The sequence below is a fragment of the Petaurus breviceps genome, unplaced genomic scaffold (assembly GCF_028583685.1).
Source record: "Petaurus breviceps papuanus isolate PSGF00001 unplaced genomic scaffold, PetGlider_PUasm1.0 37, whole genome shotgun sequence".
NCBI lineage: Eukaryota > Metazoa > Chordata > Mammalia > Diprotodontia > Petauridae > Petaurus > Petaurus breviceps.
Genome location: NW_027186296.1, coordinates 91192691 through 91207545, shown reverse-complemented (window position 1 = coordinate 91207545; position 14855 = coordinate 91192691). Strand labels below are relative to the sequence as shown.

Genomic DNA, 14855 nt, shown 5'->3' with positions numbered 1-14855 from the left:
TAGATATCATCTAATTGCCATATGTTAGTGGTAATTAAAATAGACTAATTTAAAACAGACTACAGTAAACCCAAATCATCACTAGCTCCTGATTGGTATAAAGAAAGCATCCTCTGGAGTGGTTACAAATATTCATATTACATTATTTGAAGTTATAATTCTATAAAATAAGGTAATTGGTTTCAGTCCAATAGGAATACAGCATGAATTCAAATAATGTGACCAATTTATGAGGTTCATTATATACACTAATCCCAAACTAACTGTATTTCTTAATATTCCCAATGATTTTTGCCCAGAATAGAGTAAGGCAAGTAATATCTAGGGCAAATATGTCAAAGGGGAAAATCTTTCAAGAGATCTTGATTTTGAAAGAGCTAAGCTTTGTTTAAGTCAATTTGTGTGTTAGACTCATAACACAGCAACACTTCGAGCACACTATAACTGAGTAAACAGTTGTAATAATAAAGATAATTTATACACTGACTTTCATTGATAATTTAAGCTTTATTCAAAATGCGAAATAAAGTTACAACCTATGTACCTAACATGTTTCCTTTGAGATCTAGGGACAAGTTGCAAATTATTATTCAGTTCTGACTTCCTTTATATTATATACTTCAAAACCAAGAAACTTCTACCTAAAAGCCAGGACTACCTATGTTCAAGTCTAGTCTCTTAAAGTACTAACTATGTGTCCCTAAGCAAATCAGTGATCCTCTCAGCATCCATAGATGACTCTCAAAAACAATCAAATGCAAAACAATTGCCATTCCATAAACACACTCTTAGCAAGATAATGATAATAATAATAGGAATATATTGCTTTTTAATCTATTGATAATAAATGAAACCCAAATAACATATATTTTTCATATACTTATATAACTTTTTCTGCTTTTAAATATTTTTACGGTCACATATAAAAACAATTCTTAACATTTATTTTTTAAAATTTTGCATTCCAAATTTTCTCCTTTCTTCTGTCCCATACCCCCCATTGAGAAGGAAAGCAATTTGATATGTTATACATATGCAGTCACGCAAAAATATATTTGCATATTAGTCATGTTTTGAAAGAAAACACAAACAAAAAAAGTAAGTTTTTTTAAAGTATGCTTCAATATGCATTCAGAGTCCAAAATTTCTTTTTCTGGAGGTAGATATAATTTTTCCATCATGAGTCCTTCAGAATTGTCGTGAATCATGGCATTGCTGAGAAAAACTAATTCGCTCATAGTTGATCATCATACAATATTGCTGTTACTATATAAAATGTTGCCCTGGTTCTGCTCACTTCACTTTTTATCCTTTCATGTAAGTCCTTCCAGGTTTTTCTTAAAGCATCCAGCTCAACAGTCCTGATAGTACAATAGTATTCTATCACAATCATACACCACACCCTGTTCAGCCATTACCCAGTTGATAGTTATTCCCTAGATTTCCAGTTCTTTGCCACTACAGAAAAAGCCATCTCTAACTCTGGGTCTTAGGAACAAATTAAGGCAAGCCATTGACTTATTCTTTATCAACAGATCACATGCCTCTATTAATAAATGATATTATGCTCAGAAAAATAAACTCATGTTATTTATTATTTAAATTTCCTGTGACAGGAGTTCTTCTCTTCAGTTAATTTTTGTACATCTTTTTTCCATTTGGCAAATCATCTTTTTAAGGTGTTATTTTCTTCAGTATTTTTGTGCCTCCCTTAACAAAGTGTTGACTTTTTATTCACAATATTCTTGCATCACTCTCCTTTCTTTTTTTCCCAATTTTTCCTCTATCTGTCTTATATAACTTGTAGAAACCTTTTTTGAGCTCTACGCAGACCAATTCACATTTTTCCTTGAATCTTTGCATGTAGTTGTTTTGACACTGTTGTCTTCTGAGTTTGTGTTTTGATCTTTCCTGTTACCATAGTAACTCTTTTATTGTTGTTGTTTGTTCATTTTTCCAGCCTATTTCTTGACTTTTTACTTCATGCTAAAGTTAGGCACTGTTCCTAGGGTGGAGGGTACATAATTTACAGCTTTGGGTTTTTCATGCTGCTTTTTTTGGAGATATTTCTGGGGATTTCTATGTTTTTAGTTCTTCTAAGGTGGAAAGATCTGGTGCTAGTGCTCCACCTCACCGTGGGACTATGACCCTGAACTGCATGTAGGCAATTCAAGAGAGACCTTTACCCCATGCCAGCAAAGGGTCCCCCATAATTTCTTTCCGACCAGTTGTTCAACCCCCTTCCCATATGGGTGCTGATAGCTCTGGAAGCCCCTGCTGCCAGTTCAGTTGTCCCAAAGGCTTGCTATTACTTTGACAGGGACACAGACTGCAGCAGACTGCTCCATTCTCACTCCAGTGGTACAGACCTTTCCTGCCAACCTTCTAAGTTGTCATGGATTTGAAAATTATTTCACCCTATCCTTTTGTTGATTCTGCCATTCTATAGTTCATTTCGAGGATTTATTTTAAAGTTGCTTGGAGGGGAATTCAGGAGAGGCCAGGTCCTGCCTTTACACTGCCATCTCGGTTATGCTTCATATCACTTTTTAAAGAGGTTAGGGTTGGGAAGCGTGGTGAACTGAAACAGGAATAAGACACACATGATTTGGAAGTGAGAAATTAAGGGTGGATTTGGAAAAAAAAAGAGTTCATATGATTCAGTGAGATGTACATAAATAAGTATTAAACGAAAAAAAATTCAAAAATTTCAGTTACACAAGATCATCTATCATTAAGAACTCAAAGAAGGATAAGGTGCCTAAAAAAGAAGGTAGAGTATGTAATGGTTACGTGTTTTTAAAGGGAGAAGAAACTTGGAAACTTCAAAACTAAACTTTAATGTCTAAAACTATAAAAAAAATTTTAATTTGATCAGAAAATTGCCCACAATATAAACAAAGCTGAACAATTACAGTTACAACAATTTGGCAGAAAACAAATCCTAACTGACTGATTGTCTTCTACAACAGAGCAACAGATCTCATAAATATCAAGAGGGAGGGAATAAGCATTTATACAGCACCTACTATGTGCCAGGCACTATACTAAACACTTTAGAAATATTATCTCCGTTAAGCCTCATAACAACCCTGCAAGGTAGGCCCTGTTATTATGCCCATTTAACAAAAATTTTTGAGGAAACTGAGGCAAAAAGAGTTTAAGTGATTTGCTCTAGGTCATATAGGCAGTAAAGATCTGAGGCTAAATTTAAACTCATGTCTATCTGACTCCAAACCTGGTACTCTATATCTAATGCATCACCTAAATATTTCTGAGAGTAAAACATACTGGCTTGGTATTAGTAAGACTTTTAATTGCTTTACATTACATTTTATCAATAATCTAAGAAAATATGGAGTGCTTGGTGAATCACAAATATGACTGTAATTAGAAAATTAAAATGAAGAGGTTAAAGGGACAAGGATTATTAAATTTGGAGAAAAAGCCAATAGGTGATTCTCTTTCTAGTGATCCCTAAATAGGGTAGATCAGTAGTGTCAAACTCAAATAGAAATAGGAGCCACTAAACTTATACACATGTACCCCTGTGGCTGCATATATAACTTAGTTTTAAAATGTAATGTTATGTATTCTTTTTATTTCATTAAATCGTTCTCGATTACATTTTTTTTTTTAAGCAATTGGGGTTAAGTAACTTACTCAAGGTTACACGGCCAGTTATTTCTGGGTGTGGTGCTGAGTGCCTGAGCCCGGGATTCGATCTCCAGGTCGTCCCAACACTGGAACCAGTGCTCTTACTCGCTGAGCCACCTGGCCGCCCCTCGATTACATTTTAATGTAATTCTGTGGTACTGGGCCACATAGGGCCCACATGTGTTTGATATCTCTAGGGCATATTTTTATCTTCCTATAATGCTTTAAATTTTATCTTGTTTGCAGTAATAATGGGGGTAAATATTTAAATATGAACTTTAAAAGGGACATCATTATGTTACAGGTCACGGTCTTTACTATGGAATATCAGTGCATATTAAAGAAGAAGGGGAGGGGAGGCCAGGTAGCACAGAGAGTAAGAGCACCGGCTCCAGTGTTGAGAAGACCTGGAGATCAAATCCCGGGCTCAGACATTTAGCACCCACCCAGAAACACCTGTCCGTGTAACCTTGAACAAGTTACTTAACCCCAATTGCTTTAAAAAAAAAATTAAAGTAGAAGGGGATATACATCAAGAAGGAAGTATATGAAACCATTCACTATTTCCAAGACACCATCAATCTTCCATCACTAGAAATGAGGGGCCATGGATGAAGGCATAGAGAAAGAAGAAAAAAAAATGCACCAATTAGAATGCAGGATTCGGGTTATAAGGGAATTCAAATGGATTGTAAAGAGTTTTCAAGTAGCTGGACCAATCCAGTAAACTGCCTGTCTTTGGAGACTGTTACACCCGTGCAGAGCCAGCTTGTTAACACAAGGAGGATGAACATCAGTTCAAAGATCCTAGCATCATAACCCTATTTCAACTTTAAATCATTCTTGAATTAAGCAATTTAGTACTATGATCAAAGAGGCAAGTTAAAGTTTTCTATAGTCATTCACAGTAATTTCTACACAGAATATGGTATTTCCCTTGTTTATGAGAGAATTTTTCCCATAATGACCTTTTTCTGAATTGATGGAAATCAGTTCAAAGACTAATAAAATTACAAAATATCATTTTATCTGCTTTATATGCAATGATATAGAATTATCTTAAAATATGGTGAAATACCACAGAGTATCTAACTCATGCCACTACTATGTTTAAATATAATATCAGTACTAACACACATTTTCCCATTTCCTTTTCCTACTTTCTTTCTCTTTTCCCCAAATCACATTTACTTACCATGTCTTGGTATTAACTTCATATTTATAAAGGTCATCTACTAGTCCATATTTGTTGCCTGGCAAAGCTTTATAACCACCATGTACATAAATGGACTTTGTCATTTCATCATACACACTTGTGTGGCCATATCCACCTTGCACAATTGCTCCTTTTGTTTCTGGAACAAGCCAGGTATTAGATACTATAAGAGAAAGAAAAAGAAAATAAAATATTGAGAAAATATTATAATTCTAACATACTTAAAAATATAACTATACTACAAATACAATCTCTGAACCTGCAAGTTAATGCATTTTGCCAAGTAAATATACCATACTAACTACAGGGCATACATGAGACTGAAATGTAACACTCACTACTTATAGAGGGAAAAATAAAGAAACTTTATTCTACTGGATAAGTACATATATAAATTATTCATTTAAAAAAAGTTAAATGGAATGCAAATCAAAACATTTCAGAGATTTCATTTCACATCTAGCAAATTGGTAAAGGTAACAAAAGATGGAAATAGCCCATGCTGGATGGGGCTGTGGAAGACAGGAACAGTAATACCCTAATAGCAAAGTTGCAAATTTTCCAACCATTCTAGAGAGCAATTTAGAATTATACTAAGGAAGGGACTAAAATATTTGTAAGTGTCCAAGTATCTTTAAGACTGACATCCAAGGTGGCGGTTCCATATAAACCAAAATATTCATAGAAATACTTTTTGTGGTAGGAAAAAAAACTGGAAACAAAGTAGATGACCACGAATCTGGCAATGGCTAAACAAGTTATTGTATTCAAATATAATGGAATATCAGTGTAAATGAATGAATATGAATAAGTTAGAGAAGCATTAGAAGATCTATATGGGTGGATATAGAAGGTAGAACCATGAAAATAAGATAGACGAGGACTACAATATACATGAAAAGAAGAACAAGAAGGCTGAATGCTGTCATTGCAGCGTTTGTGGGTTAGTACCAAAGGGCGAGAAATAGTATTTCACATTCCTTTCTTATATCAGGTTCCACCAGTGTATTAAAATACATTATTAACACACTGTTACACTATTAAACACACTAGATATACTTTTAAAATAAAAGTGTATGTTAAAATGGTTTTTCTCAATCTTTTTTTATTCTTTATTACAAGGAATATCTTGTTGGGTTTTAGAGAAGGGAAGAACTATTTGGAAATGAGAGTGGCATAAATACAAATAAAAAGTCAATTTTAAAAGATCATATTTAAAAAGCACTTTAGACCAGACCTGTTTCATTGGTACAGGCAACTCCTAATGAGGTAGTTCCCTCTACTTAAAGTCTTCCAACAGTTGCCTAGGATACTTTAAGTGACTTATTCAAGATCATACAATCAGTGTGTGTCAAAGATCCAAGTCTTTCAAATTCCAAGCCTGGCTCTCTATCTACTGTTTCATATATTTTATATTTTGAAATATTTAGATAGTTTACTAACTTAAGAATATTTTCAAATGTGGCAAAAAATCATTTCTGAGTAAGAGAAATAAAGTGTGTTAAACTTTATTAATTTATAGAATGGTGGTTATGGACTTGAATTTAAGGCCTGCCTTTGAAACCATGTGACGTCACTTCAAGTCTCAGCTCATCATCTTTAAAATAGATATGACTGAACTCCAAGTGCCCTTCTAATTATGAATCTATGATCCTACAATCTGTGTTTATATGTTCCTATATTTGCAAACAAAATGTTAAAATGTATCATCTCACTATAAAATTTCAAGTCCTAGAATAAGCTATGATTTACAAATATGGAAAGGTAAAGAATAGTCATTCACTCAACAAATGTAATTTAGTTCTACAATAGATGTAATGAAGAACTACATTATCATCATCCTAAGAGAACCTATGGCACTTATGATACCATCTAGAAATTACACAGGAACTACATACAACACCTTCTTCCTGTCCTTATCTCTAAATCCACATCCAGAGGGACTCTGTGCTTTACAACCCTGATCAACTAACTAAAAATGTCTAATCAGGAAGAATACAGATGGTGGGCCTCAAAAATGTCACATACAGATAATTCTATAGTATTAAAGTGAGATTTAAATATAAAACATTAGAAATATGAAAAGTATGCTAATCTCTACTTATTTAAACTGAATTTAATAAACATCTTCTAAGTGCCTTGAAGACACTGTGCTGGTTACGGAGGATCCAAAGATGAAAAATTATTGATTCCTTGCCCTTGATTAGCTTAAGGTTTAGTAAAGGAATGACACAAATAAATATAATGTAAGTGTTGTTTGTTTCCCAATTACGCATTTAAATAGTTCAGGACTAGCTTGTGTTAACTGTATGTCATATCTTTTCCTTGTTTTTTTTTTATGTTTTACTAATTCTGATCATATCTCTAACCAATAGTTTGACTATACAAAGAAAAATGCTTCAGAAATAATTCCCAAATCAATAACAAGTCTTTTAAAAATTGTATGTATTCCTTTTTGTGGTACTATTTGGTCCTCAAAATTTCTATCACCTAACAATATTTCCTCAAAGAAAGTATTTATGATATAAATGTACAAATTTTCTGTGTTGTCCACAAGTCTTTGTCCTTTCTCATGCCATCTTCCAGAATGATGTTCTGCCATGGTGTTTCTCCCTATCCTCAGTTTTTGCCATTGTTTCATTGAAGTTAATGTCAGATTATATATTGATTTGAACTGAAGCATCTTATAAAGTTCTCCACAGAATTTCTCTCCCTCCTCATCCTCAGCAACTGATGCTGGCATATAAAATTGCAATTTTTTTCATGATGCTCATTTTGCATCATTACCTGTCCTTTGTAATACAATACATGATGACCAAATACCTCAAGAAAAAATATTTCTTGTTGTCAGGGTGTTGAATAAAACTCATCCTCCCACTTCTCTCTTTGCCTCTCCAAGAAGTAATTAGAAGCTACCCTTCCATTTATCAGCAATGTACTTCTTTCTTCTTGTTTAGATTATAGCAAGAATGTCAAGATTGATACTATTCAGCTCTTCTATTATTACATCCATTCGCTGGTAATTTAACAGAGATTTCATAACTATGGTAATTATAATAATCAAATCAAAGCATATAAATGGTCTAAAACCAATTTTAATTTTAATTTTTTCTTTGTTTCATGGGAAGCAATTGTCAGCAGAAAAGACATGGAAATAGATTATAATTTCCCACATAATGTTAGCCCATGTAAATTAATTGCCATAACAATGAGATCTCCTGAGCCCCCCAAAAAAAGTCTTAGTCACCAAACATTTTACTTAACACATGGAGAGAGATAGCTGGCAAAGGCAACTCCAACTTTGAAAATGAAATTATTTATGAAATCTTACGTAAATGGATGATGGAAAATTATGTATAGTATCTGATAAAACAAAAAGGAATATAAGGTAAAAGTAAAGGAAGCTTGTCGACACATTCAATTAAGCAAAACTAATCCAGTGACATTAGAAGAACAAACAAGGAAAATGAAAAGAGATTTATTTTTAAAAGTCACGGGAGAGGATATTGGGAAGATGGCAGAGTAGGTCAGAAAATTCCAAGCTCTCAAGATTTTCCCCCACAAAAGAGATAAAATAGCACCTTAGGGTGAACAAAGTGCTGCAAAAATAAATGAGAATGGAGCATAACAGGTGTCTTCCTGGAACAATTTGAGATCAGAGGAAAAATCCCAGGACGAGGTTTGGCACCTATGAAGAGTAAACACCTCCAGGCTAGGATATGCTTTAACAACAAGCAGCAAGCCCTGGGGTTAGTTGGTTTGGGAAGTCGCCTTGATCCCAGCCACAGGAACTTATACCCCCAGGACAGTAAGGGAAATTAAAGCTCAGGAAGGTAGAGGGAACCTCTGCTGACCAGGAACACCACACCAAGCTGTGCTGCAAAGAGCTGTAAGGGTGAGAAGGCAAGAGCACATGCCTGGTGTGTGCAGAAGCAGTGGGGCAGAATGCTATTGGCTCTGGGCATTCATAGGAGGTTGGAAGTTTGCTTTGGTTCCAAGCTAGATGGGAGAACTGAAGATCTGGGGCAACAGGCACCATCCACTCCAGGGCTAGAGGTGATTATAAAAATTAAGCTATTACCATAAAAAATGCACAGGCAAAGGAGAAAGAATCAAACCATAGAAAGCAATTATGGGAATAGAGAAGACCAGGGTTCATGTTCAGAGGAGGATATTGAAGCAAAGAAGCCCCCAAAGAATAATATCAAATGGTCACCTGCTCAAAAAGAATTCATAAAAGATCTTTAAAAGGACTAAAAATCAAATGACAGAAATGGAGGAAAAACTAAAAAAAATCCAAGAAAAACAAGATTAAGAAAGGAAAATCAACCAATTAGAAACAGAGATCCAGAATCTTAAGGAAGAAAACGACATTTTGGAAATTAGAATTGGGCAAGGCAAAGCTAGCAAAAACATAAGAAATCAAGAAATAATTAAACAAATTATAAATAATGAAAAAATAAAAGAGAAAGTGAAACATCTTATAAGAAAAACAACATATCTGGAGAATAGATCAAAAAGAAAAAGCATAAAAATAATCAGACTAACTGAAAGCTATGATCAAAAAAAAATAATTTTGATACAATACTACAAGAAATAATTAAATAAAAGTGTCCTGAATCATTAGAACATGGGGGGAAAGTAAAAAAAAAAATTCCATTGATCACCACTTAAAAGAGATCCTATGAGGAAAATGCATAGGAATATCATAGTCAAATTCCTAAACCCCCAGCTCAATGGTAAAATATTAAAAGCAACAAGAATAAAACAATTTAATTATGATGGTGACATAATTAGAATCACACAACACCTAGCAGGAGAGACATTAAAGGACCACAGGTCTTGGAACACTATATATCAAAAAGCAAAAAACCGGAGCTCTGGCCAAAAATATCATACCCTGTAAAGCTAAGCATAATCATGAACAAAAAAAAAATGGACATTTGATCAGCTGTCAGACTTTCAAGACTTTGTTAAAAAAAAAAAAACAACCCTGCACTTAAGAGAAGATTTGACATGCGAGAACCAAGAGAAACATAAGGTACCTTCCAAAGACTGATTATAAGGGATTCAATAAGGACAGGCCATATACTTTTTATATATGTAAAACACAAAACATATGTCTATGGGCTCCTCTTAGCAATGAAAGGTTATAAGACAACTCCAAAAGACTCATGATGGAAAGGGATATCCACATCCAGAGAAAGAATTAGAGTCTGAATGCAGATTGAAACAAAATACTTGTTCTTTCTCTTTTTTTTTGTTTCTTATTTCTCATTTTTCACTCCATTGGTTATAATTCTTCTTTACAACTTGACTAATGTTTAATGTGAAGGTATTTGCAGATCCTATATTTGACTGCATGCCACCATGGTGGGTAGAGGGAAGGTGAGGGAGGGGGAGAAAATTTGAAACTCAAGGGACTGTGGAACTGAATGTTGTAAACCAAAAGTAAATAAATACATTTAAATTAAAAAACATATGTCTAAGATTCTTATTAATAACTGGTAGCTCCTAAGAAAGATTGGGGTAAACCCGAGTATGATATGAATTTTAAAAGTAAAACCATTTAGTAATAGCTAAAAAGAGTAAGTATTTTACACAAATGAGGTACAAGAGGAAGAATCAAAACAGAGGAATAAGATGGGGGAGGAGTGCAGGTAGTTCTGGTAACCTACTTTCATTGGGAATGGGTTTAAGAGGGAACAATACACATATATTTAGAAGAGTATAAAAGAAACAACATAAAAAACCCTATTCATCATAAAACAGAGATATGTATACTCAGCAAAGGTCACTGTGATGGAGGATATCTAACACAGAGTCCAAGCTAAAGAAGAATTCCCTATGGATTTCAGGTATTAGCAATGCTCCTGTTTATGGATTGATTGTGATTGACATTGAGATAATTTTATTAAACCCTGTGACACTACAGAGACTCCTAGACAAAATCTACAATCATTCAAACGAAATTGGCCTATCCATGCACAGAATACAAAGTATATGAAGGATATCTATTTCTCATATTATAGCCATGCATTTAGATGGACAAGCTATAAACCTTGATCATCATTATGTATGTTTGAGACAGAGAGAAAGATGCATGGAGTTGGGAAAGAGTGGGCTGAATTCCCTTGAGGAAATCGCAAACATCTTTTAATTACTCCAAGCTTCCTATGGAAAAAAAAAAAGTGCCAATGTTCCACCAGTGCTGCTATATATATATAAAATGCAACAGTCTCTGAAGAATTAAAAACTAATATCACAAAGGACAATTCAGACTACAACATAGGGAAAAGAGGAAGTGAAGGCAAAGAAGTGGACAAGGAGAGTGCTATAATGTCATCCATATGCTTTCAGGAGAAAATGAAGAAAGCCACTAGTACATTTAATGACTCCCTGTGGCAAAATCTTTTTGGTGAGGGATGGGTGAGACATAGACAAGCATCACATAAGATTAGTAGGCATAAATCAATTGAGATCTATATCACTGAAAATAAACTTTCAAATCCATGAAATCATAGACCCATTAAAATGAGATGTGATGGCAAAGAACTAAAAACAAAATAAGAGTCCATAGATTGGGTAATGTTCAAAAAATTATGGTACATGACTGTATCTGAACATTATTACATCATTAGAAATTATTAATATGAAGAGTTTAAATAAAGATGGGAAGACTTACACCAAAGGATACAGAGTTAAATAAGAAAAAGCTTAAATAAGCAAAGACACTTCTGAAGGAAAGTTCTATGCTGGGCTTGCTCCTACTTTCTTGGATATACTGGGTGTTATATTATTAGCCATGTCCTATATAAAATTTAATCAATGACAAGAATAAAACCCAAAGTCAAGCTTATCCAGTATGTAAATTAAACAAAATTGGAAGGAATAGCTAAAATAAGCTAGATAAGACTAGAAATCTAAAAATATTTCAAAAGTTTTGAAAAGTGGACCAAAAATAAATTTAAAGAAAAATAATATTGTATTTGGATATAAAAAATCAACTGAACAAGAAAAGAATACCATAACTATAGCTTTATACCAATGTATGTTAAGAGAGAGAGAGAGAAGTACTATTTCATAAGTGCCTTCTCCAAGGTCACAGAGCTAGTATGAGTATGAGAACTTAAACTGAGTCCCTTTGATTAAAAATCCATTATTCTTTCCATTATATTACACTGTCACTTTAAAAATAGTAAATTTTCAGTCATAAAGGATCTTATGTTTATTATTTTATTTTTCTCTTAATCTTGTGAGGAGTAGGAATTCTGGGCTGAGGGTTAATCAGAGAATAGGGTAGTTTTTTTTTTGGGGGGGGGGCCTATCTGTTTGCTTTTAGAGGGAGACAGTATTATGTAGTGAATAGTGAGCTGGCCTCAAAGAGAGGAAGACATGGATTCAAGCCCCACCCCTGCCATAAACTGGCTTAGTAACCTGTGGGCAAGTCATTTAACCTCTTGGTATGCTATACAATTCTCAAAAAGGATAAATGGCAGGGAAGATATGGTCCTGCATGGGTAGAGGGAGTTTTTTCATCTGATGTTACGAATACCAATGAAATTAAAAGTATAGTCACTATCTCCATACCCTAGATCAGGAGTTCTTCATCTTATTTTGGCATGGTGTACCCCTTTAGCAGTCCAGTGAAACATATAGATTCCTTATCAGAATGTTTTGAAAGGCATAACATAAAAATATAAGATTACAAAAGAAATCAATTATACTGAAATAATTATCATCACATCAAATAATCAAATAAAACCTAGTTTAAAAATCTTGCCCAGATAATCTTAACCCTTATCCATTTTAACCACTCTGAGTCTTAATTTCTCACATATATAATGAGACTATATTTTGTTGTTGCTGTTGTTGTTCAGTCATTTCAGTCGTGTTCAACTCTTGATGACCCCATTTGGGGTTTTCGTGGCAAAAATATTGGATTAGTTTGCCATTTCCTTCCCCAGTTCATTTTACATATGGGGAAACTGAAGTAAATAGGGTTAAGTGATTTGCCCAGGGTCACACAACTACTAAGTTTCTATGGCCAGATTTGAAGTCATATCTTCCTGACTCCAGGTCCAGAAGTCTATCCACTGGGCCATCTAGCTGCCCTAAGAATTATTATTTATTTCATAGTGTTGTTGTTAGATAAGTACAATATTTCAGAAGCTTAAATGTGTTATAAAAACATGAATGTTAATTGTTTCTATGGCAAAAATTATTCTAAACGTAGGGGGTTGGTCAAGGGCCCAACTTTCCACTGAAAGAAGAATTCCCTGAGCAATGTGCTTCTCAGAGAAAGGAGATAATACCCTCATAGACCTGGGGCTGAGATAAAGTCATCATCTTTGAAGCAAAGTATTGGTCATTGAACTTCACTGTGAGTTGCTAGGGTACTTGTGGACCCAATAGGAAGTGGAATTGCCTATCTAGCAGCTCTAAAATATGCTTCTGTCTTAGGAAAGTTCAAACCATAGAATGACATGAAAAGTCTTGGGCCAAGAGCAGCATTTTGTAGGGATCTGGGGGAAATAGAGGTTCACAAAAATGTCAAGAGGTTGAACCAGGTGCAGATCTCTACTGGGAGAAACCAAAACCATGAGGTGACACTGAATCTGAAGTATTTTAGAAAACTAAAAAGAAAAAGTAGGACCTACCAGAGAAGGAAGAGAAATGTATTGGTTTCTAATGAGCTATTTATTGAGTCCTTTGGTAGTTTTATGGCATCTTTTTGGTCTTTCACATCTGTATTTTCTGTGGAATGAAATTAAGACTGTCCTGTACTTGAAAAAATCTTTGTTCCCTTGAATGCTTTACAAGAGATGAGAACCCTGTTATCCATGTGTGTTGAGACCAAGATGATAAACAGTACCATGAGATTTGCTAAAACATACACTAGATGGAGGAAATATTACTCACCTAATCAATAAACAACATTTATTAAGCTCTTATTCTGTGTTTAGCACTGTGCTAAGAAATGAGCCAAAGAGAGAGTGATGATCTTTCAGATAAAGTTTCTAAAATCAAACCCAATTCATATAATCCCACAGCTAGGAATTCTGAGCCAAAAGTCATATTAACTTAGAATGACTGACCTACAAATGAACTTCTGGAAGTCCATTCATAAGCTGATTACTGCTAATATTCTGAAAATTCACAAGTTTTAGAAATCATGTGTTGTTTAAATAGGAGAAGTAAAATGATATACATAGATATAGATGAGAGAGAGAGAAACAGAGAATGAGAATGAACCCTCCTTTGAAGCAGCTAATCAATACAGTGGATAGAGTACTGTATCAACAATCAAGAAGACCTGAATTCAAATTTGACCTCAGACATTTAGTAGTTCTGTAACACTGCACAAGTATCTATTTGTGGATCCAATGGCAAGTGAAATCGCCTATCTAGCAGCTCTAAAATACGCTTCTGTCTTAGGGAAGTTCAAACCATAAAATGACCTCTATTTACTTCAGTTTCCTCAACTGAAAAATGGGGATAATTTATACACTTCATAGGGTTATTATGAGGATCAAATGAAATATTTGTAAAACACTTAGTATAAAACCTAGCATATGGTAGATACTATCTAAATGTTTATTTTCTCTTCTCTCTTCCACCTTTTCATGGGTAACCAAAGATTATCTTTTGGAAACTGAGGAGATATAACATTCTCTTAGTAATGCACTATGTAATTAAGTCACAGAAGAGCATGATATCAAAAGAATAATTTCATGAAACCCAAAGGGAAACAAGAAAATAGATGCTATATGTAAGGAGGTTAACCATGATGATTCATATGTAAGAAGTGGCATAAAAATTGAATAATAATAATTATATATGTATATATATAAAACTTGAAAAAAGTGGTAGGTATGTCATGAAGTGAAGTGAAAAGGAGAGATAATAGATAAACTTTAAAAAAAATGTTCTATTGGTAATCACTAAGAATTCAAAGAAGTACTCCATAGCACTATCTTCG

At 34.0% G+C, this 14855-nt stretch overlaps 1 protein-coding gene across 2 annotated transcripts in view; it reads right to left on the bottom strand.

Moving 5' to 3' along the window:
- Window positions 1-14855, bottom strand: part of ATRNL1 (attractin like 1) — a 1293617-nt gene that overhangs the window by 1117746 nt on the left and 161016 nt on the right. For both annotated transcript variants that reach the window (XM_069099032.1, XM_069099033.1), the window contains exon 9: window positions 4853-5036. In XM_069099032.1, the coding sequence (XP_068955133.1) occupies window positions 4853-5036 (184 nt within the window). The remainder of the gene's footprint in view (window positions 1-4852; window positions 5037-14855) is intronic.